At 39.5% G+C, this 14,600-nt stretch overlaps 1 protein-coding gene across 2 annotated transcripts in view; it reads right to left on the reverse strand.

Annotated features, from left to right (window-relative positions):
* Window positions 1–292: 292 nt before the first annotated feature.
* The window catches only part of RunxA (RUNX family transcription factor Runt related A), a 48,326-nt gene continuing 34,018 nt past the window's right edge, over window positions 293–14,600 (reverse strand). Inside the window, exons 3-5 of one of the 2 annotated variants that reach the window (XM_074105557.1) lie at window positions 5,955–6,056; window positions 4,313–4,498; window positions 293–2,254 (exon numbers count right to left, since the gene is read on the reverse strand). In XM_074105557.1, the coding sequence (XP_073961658.1) occupies window positions 1,632–2,254; window positions 4,313–4,498; window positions 5,955–6,056 (911 nt within the window). In that variant the 3' untranslated portion in view covers window positions 293–1,631. Of the gene's footprint in view, window positions 2,255–4,312; window positions 4,499–5,954; window positions 6,072–14,600 lie in introns of both variants that reach the window. The other variant, XM_074105556.1, reaches the window with a different exon arrangement.

Genomic DNA, 14,600 nt, shown 5'->3' on the forward strand with positions numbered 1-14,600 from the left:
TCGGCAATAAACCGTTCTCATAATATTTGACATTAACACGGACGCGTTTAATAATAATAATAATAATAAATAAATATCATGGGACACTTGACATCAATTGACCTAGTCCAAACTAAGCAAAGCTTGTACTATGGACACTAGGCAACGGATAAACATACTTAAATACATATTAAACATCCAAGACCCGAGAACAAACATTCGTATTATTCATACAAATAGATTCGAACCCGGGACCTTAAGCTTCGTAGTCAGGTTCTCTAACCACTCGGCCATCGGTCGTCAAACGGTTTATGACGTTACTTACAACAAAAAATCATATAAGGGCTTAAGATATATCTGAACTGTGTGTTTGCCACGTACTATATCAACGTACCGCCGTGCTCGAAATAAAGTCGTATCATTTTAGGACGGGAGCGAATTCCAAAGAACATACAATTTTCACTAAACATATTTACCCGTACGTATTTATATTTTACACTTAATTACAAACAACTATTATATTATTTAACATTCGAAAACTATTTCGTTGCAATAGTATTGTTTTAGGTTATGTTGACAACTTCTTTCTTTCAATTATTTATCTCTGGCATTCCGAAAAGAAAACTCGCCTTTTACGCAGTCTAATAAAAAATTTGCGCTTTGCGGTGAAGGAAAACATCGTGAGGAAACCTGCCCAAACCTGCGAAGCAATTCAATGGTGCGTGTGAAGTTCCCAATCCGCACTTGGCCCGCGTGGGAACTATGGCCCAAGCCCTCTTGTTCTGAGAGGAGGCCTGTGCCCAGCAGTGGGACGTATATAGGCTGGGATGATGATGATGAATAAAAAATATCTACGACTCCGCGTCGTTATTTTTTTTATAAAAGTTAATTTGACTGTTCCAGGCGTTGTTTTCCAGAGGTCCATATCAATGAAGTAATTTTTTTTTCTTCACTAATATGTCTGTTCGCCGAAAGTTAAAAAAAGATAAAAACAAACAGGGATTCTTAACTTAGATAAAAACAATAATTAGAAATAATTATCCCCTGTATAAGACAGACAACATCGCGCGAACATACAAATGACACTCGGGGCGTATGGCAGAAGTGAATGGCAATATGGCTGCCGCCTCCGGTCACCTGCCCCGCTTGTATTTGACAAGAATTGTGTTACTGGTTGGTACCTTGAAACACAATGTGCGGCGAAAAGCGACGCCCGTCATATTGTTCGCGATAATTGAGCGACAGACGCTATTTTGAGGCGTTATCATAAAACTTTTCAACTCTCGGCGAATAGACTTTACTCCACGATCAATGTTTTTTTTAGTGGAATAGCAAGGTAATGCCCATGTTCTAAATGCCAACGAAGCGGATGGAATCCGCTTCTCTCGCAGTAGAGGGCGGGCATTAAAGGTTGTCATTCATTTTAAAGGATTCATAAATATTTCCTATTAACAAAGAAATTCACGTCGTACACATCCCCACAGTCACTTTACTCAACTCTAAGAGTCCACGACACTAATTCATATCTTGTGAAAATATTTCACAGCAGTTCTAAAATTAGTCTTGATGGCACCTGGGATTGGATCTCGGTCCTTTTCACATAAATGTCCTCACAGAAACGTCGCTTCAAAGAAAGAAGCGTCAAATTGACTTTAGTAAGGTCTCCAAACAGTGTTGCTATCTGGTTGTGGGTTGCCACGTTGGCCCAAGTTGTTCACCCGTCCATCTTCACCCCGAGCTGCCGCTGCCGCACAGGAATTACCACCGCCAAGCAACAACTCTCCCTGACCATGATTCCCATGTTGTCTGTGAGTATTCGTGGTTGAAGATATCTGATCCATCATAGTCTGTAGCTCGTTGTGTTGGTTATGCGTCGAATGTATCGAATTTGAATGCAAAGGATGGAAGTTGTGAGTCTGATTCGCTGCTGTGTATAACTGACTGTAAAGAAGACTGGCGGGCAGGACGGGGTATAACGAATTGTTACAGTTACTGCTGCCGTATGAGCTATTTTGAGTACCCATTAGTGACGGGAAATTGGAGCTGTTTGAGTGGTTAACAGCGATGTTGGGTGTGGTGTTGGAGGTTAACAAGTCGTCTTGGACTGGGGATTCGGGTTGTGAGCTGTTGTCGCTTAATGAGCGGGGGCCGGTCGAGAGACTGTAGTCTGTGTTGTTGTTGTACCGTGGAAGGAGGCTCGGGTGGTGAGAGGGCGATGATCCCACCAGGCCTGATAACTGCTGGTCTAAATCCACAGCTGTCGTGTCAGGAAGAACTGCGAAAGAAATTTTACAGTTAGTAAAGTCTTATCCGGGATGTATTATCATCAAAACCCCAAACTGGGGACTAGTGGCGCTTCTTAAAACTATAAGATCTGACATGCAGTAGGTATTTCTTCATTGTTGAAGCCTAGTGAGAAAAAACTGGATCAGATGTAATTTTATCTTATCTTTTCGTAGTGATTCGGATGATATCAGGGATCTTGTTTTTCGTAGGTACAATACTTGTGCGTCACAAGCTTTGTTATAGCACTAACCCCCTCATCCGGAAAAAGCCTATTATGTTAATTTAACATTCGTTTGTCTTTATCTAATACTTAGACATTTGCATTTCCAGATACAGTCAAAACATTCGTCTCCTTATCCCTGGGACATAATCACGACTAAATAATAATTATTACCAAATTATTGTATGATTAAATGCCTAACGCATCAGTTTTCATACACCATTTTTAACTATGTTAAATCCTACTTTCCGAACTTCAGCCATATCAGGATTGTAGCTTTTCACAATTAAGGAAAAAACCTTGCTAGCTTTGTCTTAGTCTATTTTTCGCCTGTTTTTCTTGGCTTCCCATCTCATGTTCTAAATATAAGTTGATAAACGACCTAATGTTTTGTTTGTATCGTTTTAATATGGCCCTATTTTTCCCGCCGTGCAGTCACGCATCGGCAATAAATTCATCGCCGGATCGGACGTGTCCGAGCCGTTGTAAATTATAATGAGAGCCGATTTAGGCCCGTGTCACATTATGGAGTCGCTTGCGCTGCTTACACGCACCGCTATGGTAATATTTGAGATGTTTTAGGTGGTAGAAATATGCCAGTTTCCAATTCTGTTGGAATTTCGGAATCTTAATCCAGGTAAAAAAATTACAACTGCAAGAGAATTAAATTTGACCCAAATTTAAGACAGCTTGCACCTTGTACTTGTTGAGGACAGGTTGCACCTCTGAGATACTTGCTTCTGTGTAGATACAAAATAAGATAGTTGCTTTGTGCGTGGATGTTGATATTGATCAAAGTCAAGATATCGATTCCGTATAGTTAATGCCTAAGAGCTACGAGTGAACAGGTAAAGTTAAGATTATTTGCCGAATGAAATTACAGACGTGGTTCGTTTAGAAGCATACTTCAGATAAAAATAGCAAGAACAACCTAACGCATTCAATGCATAAAACGTATACCCACAAGTTGTCCCTGAAATCAAATTTTGACAAATCTAGTTTGATAATCTGATAGTAGAACTGCTCTATATTTTCTTTTAATTTTGAAGTAGATTTCAGGGACTGTCTTTTAATAAGTATGCTCGCTGCTGGCACAATTTAGCAGTCATTTGAACGCACGCATTATGAATTCGCGGCATCTAAAGAAGTCTTAGGCCTGACAGTACCTGTGTTAAAATAATCCAGCTAAATTTAAAAACTCTCGAGCAAGTAGACATATTATGTGCCGACCCTAACGTCCGCAGCGCCGGCGGCCGCTGAGGGATGTCCGTACGATTTCAAGGAGGATGTCGCTCGTAAAGCATGTTGGTGTGTTTTATTTCACCCTTTTGGTTTAATGAATTACTAACCTTGCCTCGTAAATCGATCATAATTACTAAGTTTAGAAACGAGTTTCAGTGACCGGGGGAGCTGTTGCGCGGTGACATAGGTCTTTCACCTGTCATGTATTTTAATCGATTTATTCTTCTGAATTATTATTTCTAAATGCTACTAATACTATAAGTAAATGTGAACTTTATCTAAGTTTGCTGGCTTGTTCGTACTTCAATCTTGTGTAGATGTAGTATTTATTTATCTATACCTATTGACATTGAAGTTAAAAGCAGAATAAACTACCTGTGCTCATCAACACCCGGAAGACATCACCTGATCAAACCGACCGACTGATAGGGGCCAAAGGTGTATCTCATTGGCTTAGTAACAGCCTGTTCACTGAATCTACCTCGTCGGTCCACCACGTGGGATGCCTTAGCAGACAGCTGGATCTACTGATTGTTACACGTACTCGTACAATACAGAAGATCTAGCATACCTCGAGAAACTTACCAGTATTATTAGTCCCGAAGTCTTGCGCGGGAGTCTGATCAGGCACGCTGCCAGCAAAGCCCAGCGCGGGTGGGTTGAACTGGGGTGCGGCGGGCGCAGCGCAAGATGACAGGTACGCGGGGTATGCGCCTGCGCCACCGTAGCCCCAGTGCGAGTTGCCCGAACTGAGCCCAAACTGGCTCATGTCTGTGAAGTCATGGTAAAGTTAAGTAAGTGGAAATATAGTCAGTTAAACATTCATCCTCATCATCATCAGCCGGAAGACGTCCACTGCTGAACAAAGGTCTCCCCCTTAGAACGCCACAATGAACGACAACTCACCACTTGCATACACCGGTTACCCGCACTCTCACGATGTCGTCAGTGAGCCCTATTGGAAGACCTGTCAACGCTTCGTATGTCGTATGTCGAGATATATACTGAACATAATTAAGGTAAATGTCCTATTTGCCATTTATCTATAGCTTGTTCAATGCACCTTTCGCACTATCTGACTGGGATGTATTGCAAGCAGTTGATTAATTGTGTGCCGAGAATACATGAGGTGTTATGAAGGGATAGATAATCTGGTCTTCGTCTGTAGTGTCCTAGGTCTATGTCTTTCCTATTAGGCTGCGTAATTTAAATTTGTAGTTTGTGCCGTTGGCTGCGATTCATAGTGATTGAGTTTTTAACTGTTAAGCTATAAAGTTAAAGATGACAACTGCGAGATAGTAAGTAGCGCTCAGATATCTACGTTTTTATCCCTCAAAATTTTATAAATAGTTGCACAGTTAAGCAATACATATCTCTAAACAATAAACAAGTATCAAACTCAATCGCCTACGACTAAAAAACATACGCTTATACAATTCAACGTCAAAAACAATACCCTGGCTCCATTCGGTGCTCGTATAGAGATGCCTCTCAAAGCCGGCGTCAGGTTTATTTTTCCGAGGTATTACTGGCTTTTATTTTTCGGTATCACGGTTCCGTTTTTGGCCGGCGATCGCAGTCGGTTTTTATACGATGCGCCCGCCGCGTCGATTTGTGAATGTTTTTTTCCCGAGCCGCATGCAGTTAAGTTGTTTTGGGGTTCGTGGATTTTTCGCTGTACCGCGTCCGGATTCTGGTCGCGACTCGATTTTTCGATGTGCTGATTGAATCCGCGCTTATGCCGTTTGGGATATTATGTGCGTGATAAGGTTTGAAGTTAGATTGCAATTGCGTTTTCGGGTGAATGTGGTTACGTAGACATCAAAGGTGACTTTAACTGACATTTCGTGATCTGTCTGTTTGCGATAGGTTTCAGTATCTGTATGTTTTCTTTTATTATTATTTTTATTCTACTGGATGGCAAACGAGCAAGTGGGTCTCCTGATGGTAAGAGATCACCACCGGCCATAAACATCTGCAACACCAGGGGTATTGCAGATGCGTTGCCAACCTAGAGGCCTAAGATGGGATACCTCAAGTGCCAGTAACTTCGCCGGCTGTCTTCACTCCACCAGCACTGCTGGCTTCACGGCAGGATTTATGTTTCAAATTTCCAAATTTATCTACCTATTTATCATTTTTAATTATTTTTTTGCAAACAATTGACGTTGGCAGAAGCATTCCTACACAAGAAAAAAAATATGAAGAGAGTTAATAATAAACTTACTTTGGCAAGTGGTGATCGGTGGCATCCGGAACCCCCCCAGTGGGTCGGGGGGGAAGTGGAAGGGCCGCTGGCCGAATGCGAAGTGGAACTGCTGCTGTTGCCCTAGGAGCGAAAGCACTATCAGTACGATACTAGCTGTTCTTTACGAATAGCATTGCAGGTATTAAAATAGGATAATGGAAATGGCACAAAATACTAGATTCCTAAAACATATAATAAAAATTAAAAAATATGGACATAGAGGCAGTTAAAGTTCCGTGTGACGTCACATCTGCGTCAGATACTTTTTGCTAAGGAGTGACGTCACATGTCCCCACTCCCGAACTTTGAAGCGCTTTGTCTTTGTATTTTTTAATTGATAGGCAAAAGAAAAAATACGTGTACAATATTTCCGATAACTCAATTTGATGGACTAAATAATTCTTTTTTTAAAATAAATACTTAAATTTAAAAACAAAATGTTTTTTCTTGTGAATCTACCCAATTGACACCATCAATCAAAAATGACATACTTTTTATGAGCAGTAAGATTTTTTTTATTCTTCGACAAGGTCAAAGCTGGTCAAAGCCACGGACGCAGTCCCTCTAGGTACTTCATCAAATCACGCTATAAAATAAAATTGCATTTTAAAATTAAAAAATAACTAGGAAGGAATTTCTGACGCACAAGTAATTTAAACTGCAGCCTCTTTAAGACTGCAAAGGGGAAGTTTTTCTCACTTGGCTTTGAGCGCGTCCAGACGGCTATATCGAGCGTACCTATATCGACGCTATATCGACGTGGGTACGATATACTGGACCGTGGATTTTGTTCCCATGGCGAGTGTGTGCCGCTTGGGACCGTTGACTAATAGTACTTCGTTTGTTCGGAGTTAAGTTAATTAATCTGATGAGTTACGTACCTACCTATCTAGTAGTAACCTAGTAAGTTTTATGATAGTAATTATTTATTTCGTTAAAAATAAACATTCGGCGGATTCTGTGTAGGATTATTTCAATAGAATATCAATGAATTTCCATTGAATGTTGAAATAATCGAACAGCATGGAAATTTTGATGACTGTTTTGTGTATTCGTAGTATAATTTGGAGAAGTTACAAAAGTATGGAAGGTTATTTGAACACTGTATCTTATATATATCAATAAATTGTAGTAAACCACTGACAGATTTTCCAACAAAGATACATAGTGCGAAAAATACTAGATGTTACTCATTATGTTGCAAAGAGTTTTGGTCTTTCTCGAGAAAAATATAGGTAGATTAAGTGTCAAAAATAGTGTAGCTTTCTATCAGTACCTAAAATATTTTGTGAATAAGCTTAGTACCTATTATCAAAGAGTATTCCATACATACAAGCAAACGCACAAAGTCAAAACTGTATAAACTTGTAAAAATACCAAAAAAATAATTATTAAGTAGGGTTAAAAATACTAAATTCATGACAAGTAGTAGTAACAAAATTAGAAAATTAACATTATCTTCTTACTTCCCCATAGCGATCGCACTACCGAGGCGACAGTGGAACACACCACCACCCGTCTGCAGAATACACCCCCTGATTTGTTCGGAGACAGTCGATAATTTATCGACACCCTTAACACCTCCCCCTTAATACAGCATGTGTACGAATTAGAATAAGGACCCGTTAGTTCCCATCAAGCCTTTATTGGATTTTGCTTCATTTATTATTTAACTTTGAAGCTATAGAAACGAATTTAGTAGAAACGTTCGAATCAACGCTTTAATGAGTTCTATCCAATTCATTGGTCAATATACCTAGATAAACAGAACTAGTCTGAGCAAATAAGATCACTGTCTGATTTTGTTTTTTATTACTTATACTAGCTGTTGCCCGCGCCTCCGTCCGCGTAGTATTCGTTTATCGCTATCCCGCAGGAACTAAGCAATTTTCCGGGACTGAAACTATCTGTAAACTGAATTTCATCTAAATCGGTTCAGCGGTTTAGACGTGATTGAGTAACAAATATCCAAACATCTTCTCAACTTTCACATTTATAATATTAGTAGGATAGGATTAGGGTTAGGTTCAGAATGGAAATTAAATAGTGAACTTCCAGTTTTTCTTTAAACCTAAATAATTAGAAAAGTTGAAAAAAACCCTGACTTTGTCATTTCAAAGATCAATATCTCAAAACTGGCTGCCCCGATTTTAATTTGATCATACCTAGCTAAGAACCACTGCAAGGAAACTCCCTTTCGCATACAAAACTGCATCGAAATCGGTCCATCCGTTTGAGAGCTGCGATGTCACAGACTCCAGACAGACAGAAAGAGAGGCGTCAGAGGTTTTTTATTTAGGTACAATTTTACTTAAAAGGTTTGACAGCTGAGCCACTGTTGCAAACCTCTGGGGTTTAAGTAATAGTTGGCGAGATCAGTGCGCTTACTTTTTAAGGAACCCTTATAGTTTCGCCATGTCTGTCTGTCTGTCTGTCCGTCTGTTTGTCTGTCCGTCCGTCCGCGGCTTTACTCAGGGACTATCAATGCTAGAAAGCTGTAATTTTGCACGGATATATATGTAAACTATGCTGACAAAATAGTGCAATATTTTTTTTTTTTTAGGTACATCCCATAAACGTAAAGTGGGGGTGTTTTTTTTTTCTCATCCAACCAGTGTGGAATATTGTTGGATTGGTCTTTTAAAACCATTAGGGGTTTGCTAAGACATTTTTCGATTCAGTGATTTATTTGCGAAATATTCAACTTTAAAGTGCAAATTTTCATTAAAACCGAGCGTGGAATAATTTGAAAAAATTCAGGATGTTAGTAAATATATCAAACTTTCAAGGAAAACTATAACGGTTAAGTTTTGCTTGCTTTAATTTTTTCGTATGGCTACGGAACCCTATTTCGGGCGTGTCCGACACGCTCTTGGCCGGTTTTTTATTATTACATATAGGTAGGTTAAACTATATATTAAAAACTGCTTAGGTATATAAAGCCAATTTAGGTGTGGTCAGCATATTAAATTAATCGCGTCTTCAATTTAATTGTGACATACCTACTCTTTAGCTAAGTCTAAGCTATAGCTATGTCAGGTATGTGTGCATCGAGTGTCAATGTTAGGTAACCTGTAAACACGCATCAGTGCAGTCGACATCACTAATCAAGGGTTGTACTCGTAGTGTAGGTAGGTTAACCCCCCCAACGCTTTGGCTGCACATTGCATATTTAATTAAATTGTTCAAATTATCACACTATAGAGCAAAGCATATTATAAGGCAAAAAAAGGAAAATCTTTCTTGTACTTAGTGACAGAAATTACTACCTAACGAATGTAAAATGTCACATTTGAAGTTCCTAAATTAAGCGCTGTGTGCAAAGTTTTGGTCAAAACAGTTTTAATAACTTTATTTTTTGGTAAGTATTAGAGCCCTACTCACTCTCGTGTACGTCCGTCTGTCACACACGTTTTATAGTCAAAGGGTTGGAGCTACAGTCATTAAATTTTCACAGTATTATTGATCCCAGGTCATACAAATTGACAAAAAATATTCTTAAATGTAATAGCAAAAGGGAGATGAGAAAAAATTTGCAATATCCCATCGACTTGGGTATCGTTGGTTAAAACAGTAAATCGAAAATACAAACTGAGACATGATGCACACAGAAAAACCAGAAAAACAGACCAGCGCTGGGAATGAATGTTGACGTCTCTCGATGAGAGCGAAACATATGTCGCTATGCTGCTGCATAAGTAGCGTAGTAGAAATAAGCAACCTGAGTATGTATGCATAGGAAAAATCGTGTCTAAATTCCTGTCCATTGGTGGTGTAGGGGTATAGCACGCAGCACGGATTGCTGAGACCTGGTTCGATTCCAGCGCTGTCTCTTTTCTGTTTTTCTGTGCATCCAGTCTCAGTTTGTATTTTCATATGTTTCACGGGATACCGTAAAAGTAACAAATTTGGAGTTGAAATAAAAAAACAAAAAGACTCCAAATAACCAATCATAAAAAAAAATACTGATATTTTGTTCTAAAAAAATTGAAAAAACTTACAGACAGTCAGACGGACAAAAAGTGATCCTACAAGAGTTCCGTTTTTTCCTTTTGAGGTGCGGCACCCTAAAAATGTAGCCAAATAGGCTTTTTCAATTTATTAATCTATGACAAACACAAAAACCGTTGAAGAGTTTCGTCCTGCAGGGGCGATTCTGGCCGGACCAACATTCTATCATTAAATTATTTTGTTGTCACCGGACTGTATAACTATGCCAAATTTCAGCTCAATCGGATACCAGAAAGTAGTCGAAGGCAAATGCTTAAACCACAAATCAAACAAACTAGATACATACTTACTCGTACATAACGTTGCAATTTGAATAAAAGCTTGTAAAAAGCTTCTTTTTTTCAAAAACGTTAACTCTTTTCCCTACGTTTGTCCGATTCACGAACAGACAGCTAACACGTATCAATCGAACGCCCTTAGTCGTGTCGGCCCTCGCAGGTGCGATTGCGCGCATAATTCACGCGACAAGCCCGCATTGTCTACGCTCGCGATGTAACCTAATCGCGCGCGGCAGGGGGCTTGAATCTTTTGGTTATAAGATGAGGTGCGAATTATGTCGCGTGAGGAAAATTGTGATGGAAGTGTATGGTGTTTACAGTGGGTATTGGAAGGGTTAAAATGAAATTGTATTACACGGGTTTGTTAAATGCTTAAACAAAATATTTATACAAAAACCATTGACATGGACACAATACCTACTGGGAGGACAATTCTTACAGTATTAACATTATATTGTAACGAATAACTCACGTCTTAAATCGAGTTTATCGCTCAGTCGCGCGAGCAGAGCGGTGGCGCGTAGTGCGCGTGTTGCGGCAGGCAGCCGCCGAGTCGCGTGCTCCCTTGAAGAAGGGCTACAAAATAGCCCGAAACATGTCGAGCTAAACTCGATTTAAGACAAGAGTTATCCGTTACAATATAAACACATCACTGAATCGAAAAATCGTTGTAGTACCCTAATGGTTTTAAAAGACCTTTCCAATGATATCCCACACTACAAAATTGAATGAGAAAAAAAAATCACCCCCACTTTACGTCTATGGGAAGTACTCTTAAAAAAATATATTTTTGAATTTTTATTGTGCCATTTTGTCGGCATAGTTTACATATATATTCGTGCAAAATTACAGCTTTCTAGCATTGATAGTCCCTGATCAAAGCCGCGGACGGACGGACCGACAGACAGACATGGCGAAACTATAAGGCTACGGAACCCTAAAAACATGAGATATACCAGTACAAGACACTAAATAGAACCCTACTCAGCATAATGTCACGGTTAGCCGTGGCCCTGATTTTCAGTGATTTTTCGGGTTTGTCATGTTAAATTGTTTAAGAGAAAACTTTGTATTCCATACAAATTCCCTATTACCTTACAGATCGGCATTGACATCTATGTCAATGCAGGTCGAATATCCCTTTAGGGGTAAGTTTGGGGTAAGTTCGCCTTTGTACATCTCTTTCTCTTGTTAACTGTCATTTACGACCAGATGGCCTAGTGGTTAGAGAACCTGACTACGAAGCTTGAGGTCCCGGGTTCGATTCCCGTGTCGGGGCAGATGTAATTGTATGAAAAATACGAATGTTTGTTCTCGGGTCTTGGGTGTTTACTATGTATTTAAGTATGTATCTATCTATATAATTATATTTATCCGTTGCTTAGTACCCATAACACAAGCTTTGCTAAGCTTACTTTGGGACTAGGTCAATTGGTGTGAATTGTCCCGTGATATTTATTTATTTATTTATTTACATGTGATTAATGTATGTACTTACAACTAGCTGTTACTCACGACTCCGTCCCCGTAGATTTCGTTTATCACTATCTCACGGAATTAGGCAATTTTACGAGATAAAAACTATCCTATGTCCTTTCCCGGGACTCAAACTATCTGTATACCGAATTCGAACAAAATCGGTAAAGCGGTTTAGACGTGAAAATGTAACAAACAAACAGACTTACAAACTTTCGAATTTATAATATCGAAAATACAAACTGAAACATAGATGCACAGAAATACCAGAAAAAATAAAAACAAAGCATTGGGAATCGAAGCCAGGTCCTCGTCATTCCGTGCCACGTGCTATACCGCTACACCACCACTGGACAGGGAGACACGAATTTCTCCTATGCACCACATATCTCAGCTTGTTTGTTTCTTAATTAGTCACTTAAGCAGCGACACTAGCGACATCTATGCTGTAGCCCTCATCGAGAAACTTTCAGCATTCCATTGGAACTAACCGCTCACCCGGGCAAGAGATGTCGTTATCAAGCAATCAAATTAAGATTAGTACCTAATATCTATGGAAGCCGTGGTGGCCTAGTGGTTTGACCTGTCGCCTCTCAAGCAGAGGGTCGTGGGTTCAAACCCCGGCTCGCACCTCTGAGTTTTTCGAAATTCATGTGCGGAATTACATTTGAAATTTACCACGAGCTTTGCGGTGAAGGAAAACATCGTGAGGAAACCTGCACAAACCTGCGAAGCGATTAAATGGTGCGTGCGAAGTTCCCAATCCGCACTGGGCCCGCGTGGGAACTATGGCCCAAGCCCTCTTGTTCTGAGAGGAGGCCTGTGCCCAGCAGTGGGACGTATATAGGCTGGGATGATAAAAAATATATAATATACTACAATACAATACATTAACCGCACCCAGCTCTGTGATATATTATATCTAGCTGTCTATACTTAAACATCGCATTAAAATTGACAAATGCCGGGCACACAGGGACCACTCGAAACTCGCACACGCCACATGCTGCTTTCCCGTGCAAAAGCTCCCAGTGTATAAATCAACGGGGCAACAATTACACACTTTCATGGCAAGTTGGAATTAGAAACTGTCATTTGCACCGTTCGAGGGACCAAAGGGGGGAATGGGAGGGAAAAATAGGGTGCGGGCAAGGCTACTGCCTGATTAAAGGATTACGCTGAGGGCCGGTCTAGTGAGATTTATAATAGCTAGTATTTCCACTAGTTAGCCTCGGTCAGTGTTTTATGTCTAGGATCATAGTAAAGTATGCAGCCGGATCGGGGATTATTATTTCGGGTTCCGGCTTAGAAATGCTCTGTCGTGGACGGATGTTTTGGATTGTTTTCTGATTAAATTTTAGTTTTATACGTTTTTATTCTCGGCGTATAAACAGAGGGGTCGTAGTTCCCAAATAAATTACTAGATTTGAGCGGGGTTACCCTTTTGAACTGTGTAACAGATACATTATGAGTATGACAGAATATGGCGTACCTACTCGGACGATAAAGCACATACTGACAACTTATACTGAGCAAGCGAAAAATATACACCTTAAGGTCGAAGAATACATAAACTTATATTACTTATTATTAGAGTGACCTGGCAGTGTGTCAAGGCAACATACAAATAAAAACAAAGTGACACTGCAGTGCTGATTAAATACACGAACCTTTTCGAGAGGTATTTACTTACATGTTTATTATCATTACAATATTTAAATTGTCGCGATTTTCACTTACATATAATCAATACCATACCCAGTGTACCTAAGTATTCGCGATAACAGCCAATAAAGATAATTGAATTCCACGCGGACGAAGCCGCGGGCAAAAGCTAGTAATAAAATAATATGAAGAAACAAAAATTTAATACAATTTTTTATGACTACAGTACTTACCTACAACTAAATAAACACCTAAAACCTGGTGTTAACTACAGTTTCAAATTAACTCGGCTCCAGTAAACAAATAACTCAATTCCCACGCCTTTTCAAACTCAATCCTTACTACACTTAATTTAAATCTTGAACAATATACAGTACAGGAAAAACAAACGTTGAACGTTCGCGTAAACAAAGCGTAGCCAGTAGCGCCGCCCGCGGGTGGTCTTGCGCGGGCGCACCCAAAATAGCAGCAATGGCCGCTTCAAGAAAAACATCGTTAATTCTCCCGATTATTAAATTGGAGGCAGCTACTGCGCAGAGCTGTTAAACGCACCACCCACTGGGCGGTAAAAATAGGCAAAGGGTTACAGGGTACGCGTGTTTTACTAATAAAATTGAAATATTTTTGGACGAAAAATACACTTTTTATTGATTTTGATCCTGGCTGGCTGGAACTAGAATTAGGGTGTGCTACTGTTGAGATGGAACGGACACGTAGAAATCGACCGTAATTAGTGGAAATCCAGACTTCGCTCTACTCGATTTTGTGATAGGTAGTTTGATTAATCGACTCTGGGGACAGGCATTTGTAAATCACACATCACTGGAAAATTCCAGTCGAAAGTGATAAAAATTTTACTCAATTTGAAGTACGAGTAGAGTAGTAAAATATGGCAGCCTAATTAATCTTCTCAATTAGTTATAATTTAATTAGGCTGTAGTTTTACAGCTATATATAGATTTTTAGGATTACCCTGCAAGGAATCTTTATAATTTCGCCACGTTGTCCGTCCGTCCATCAGCGGCTTAGCTTGAAGACTAAAAATGCTTATAACCAATAATAACCACACCGACATAGTATAAAGAAAAATAAAAAAAAAACATTATTTTACCTTAACTGCCCAACATGTAAAGCGGAGATGTTTTTTTTTCTTCAGCTCTATCAAAAACATTATAGAGGTAAGTGTGTTAAGAAC

Source organism: Choristoneura fumiferana, chromosome 23 (genome assembly GCF_025370935.1).
Source record: "Choristoneura fumiferana chromosome 23, NRCan_CFum_1, whole genome shotgun sequence".
NCBI lineage: Eukaryota > Metazoa > Arthropoda > Insecta > Lepidoptera > Tortricidae > Choristoneura > Choristoneura fumiferana.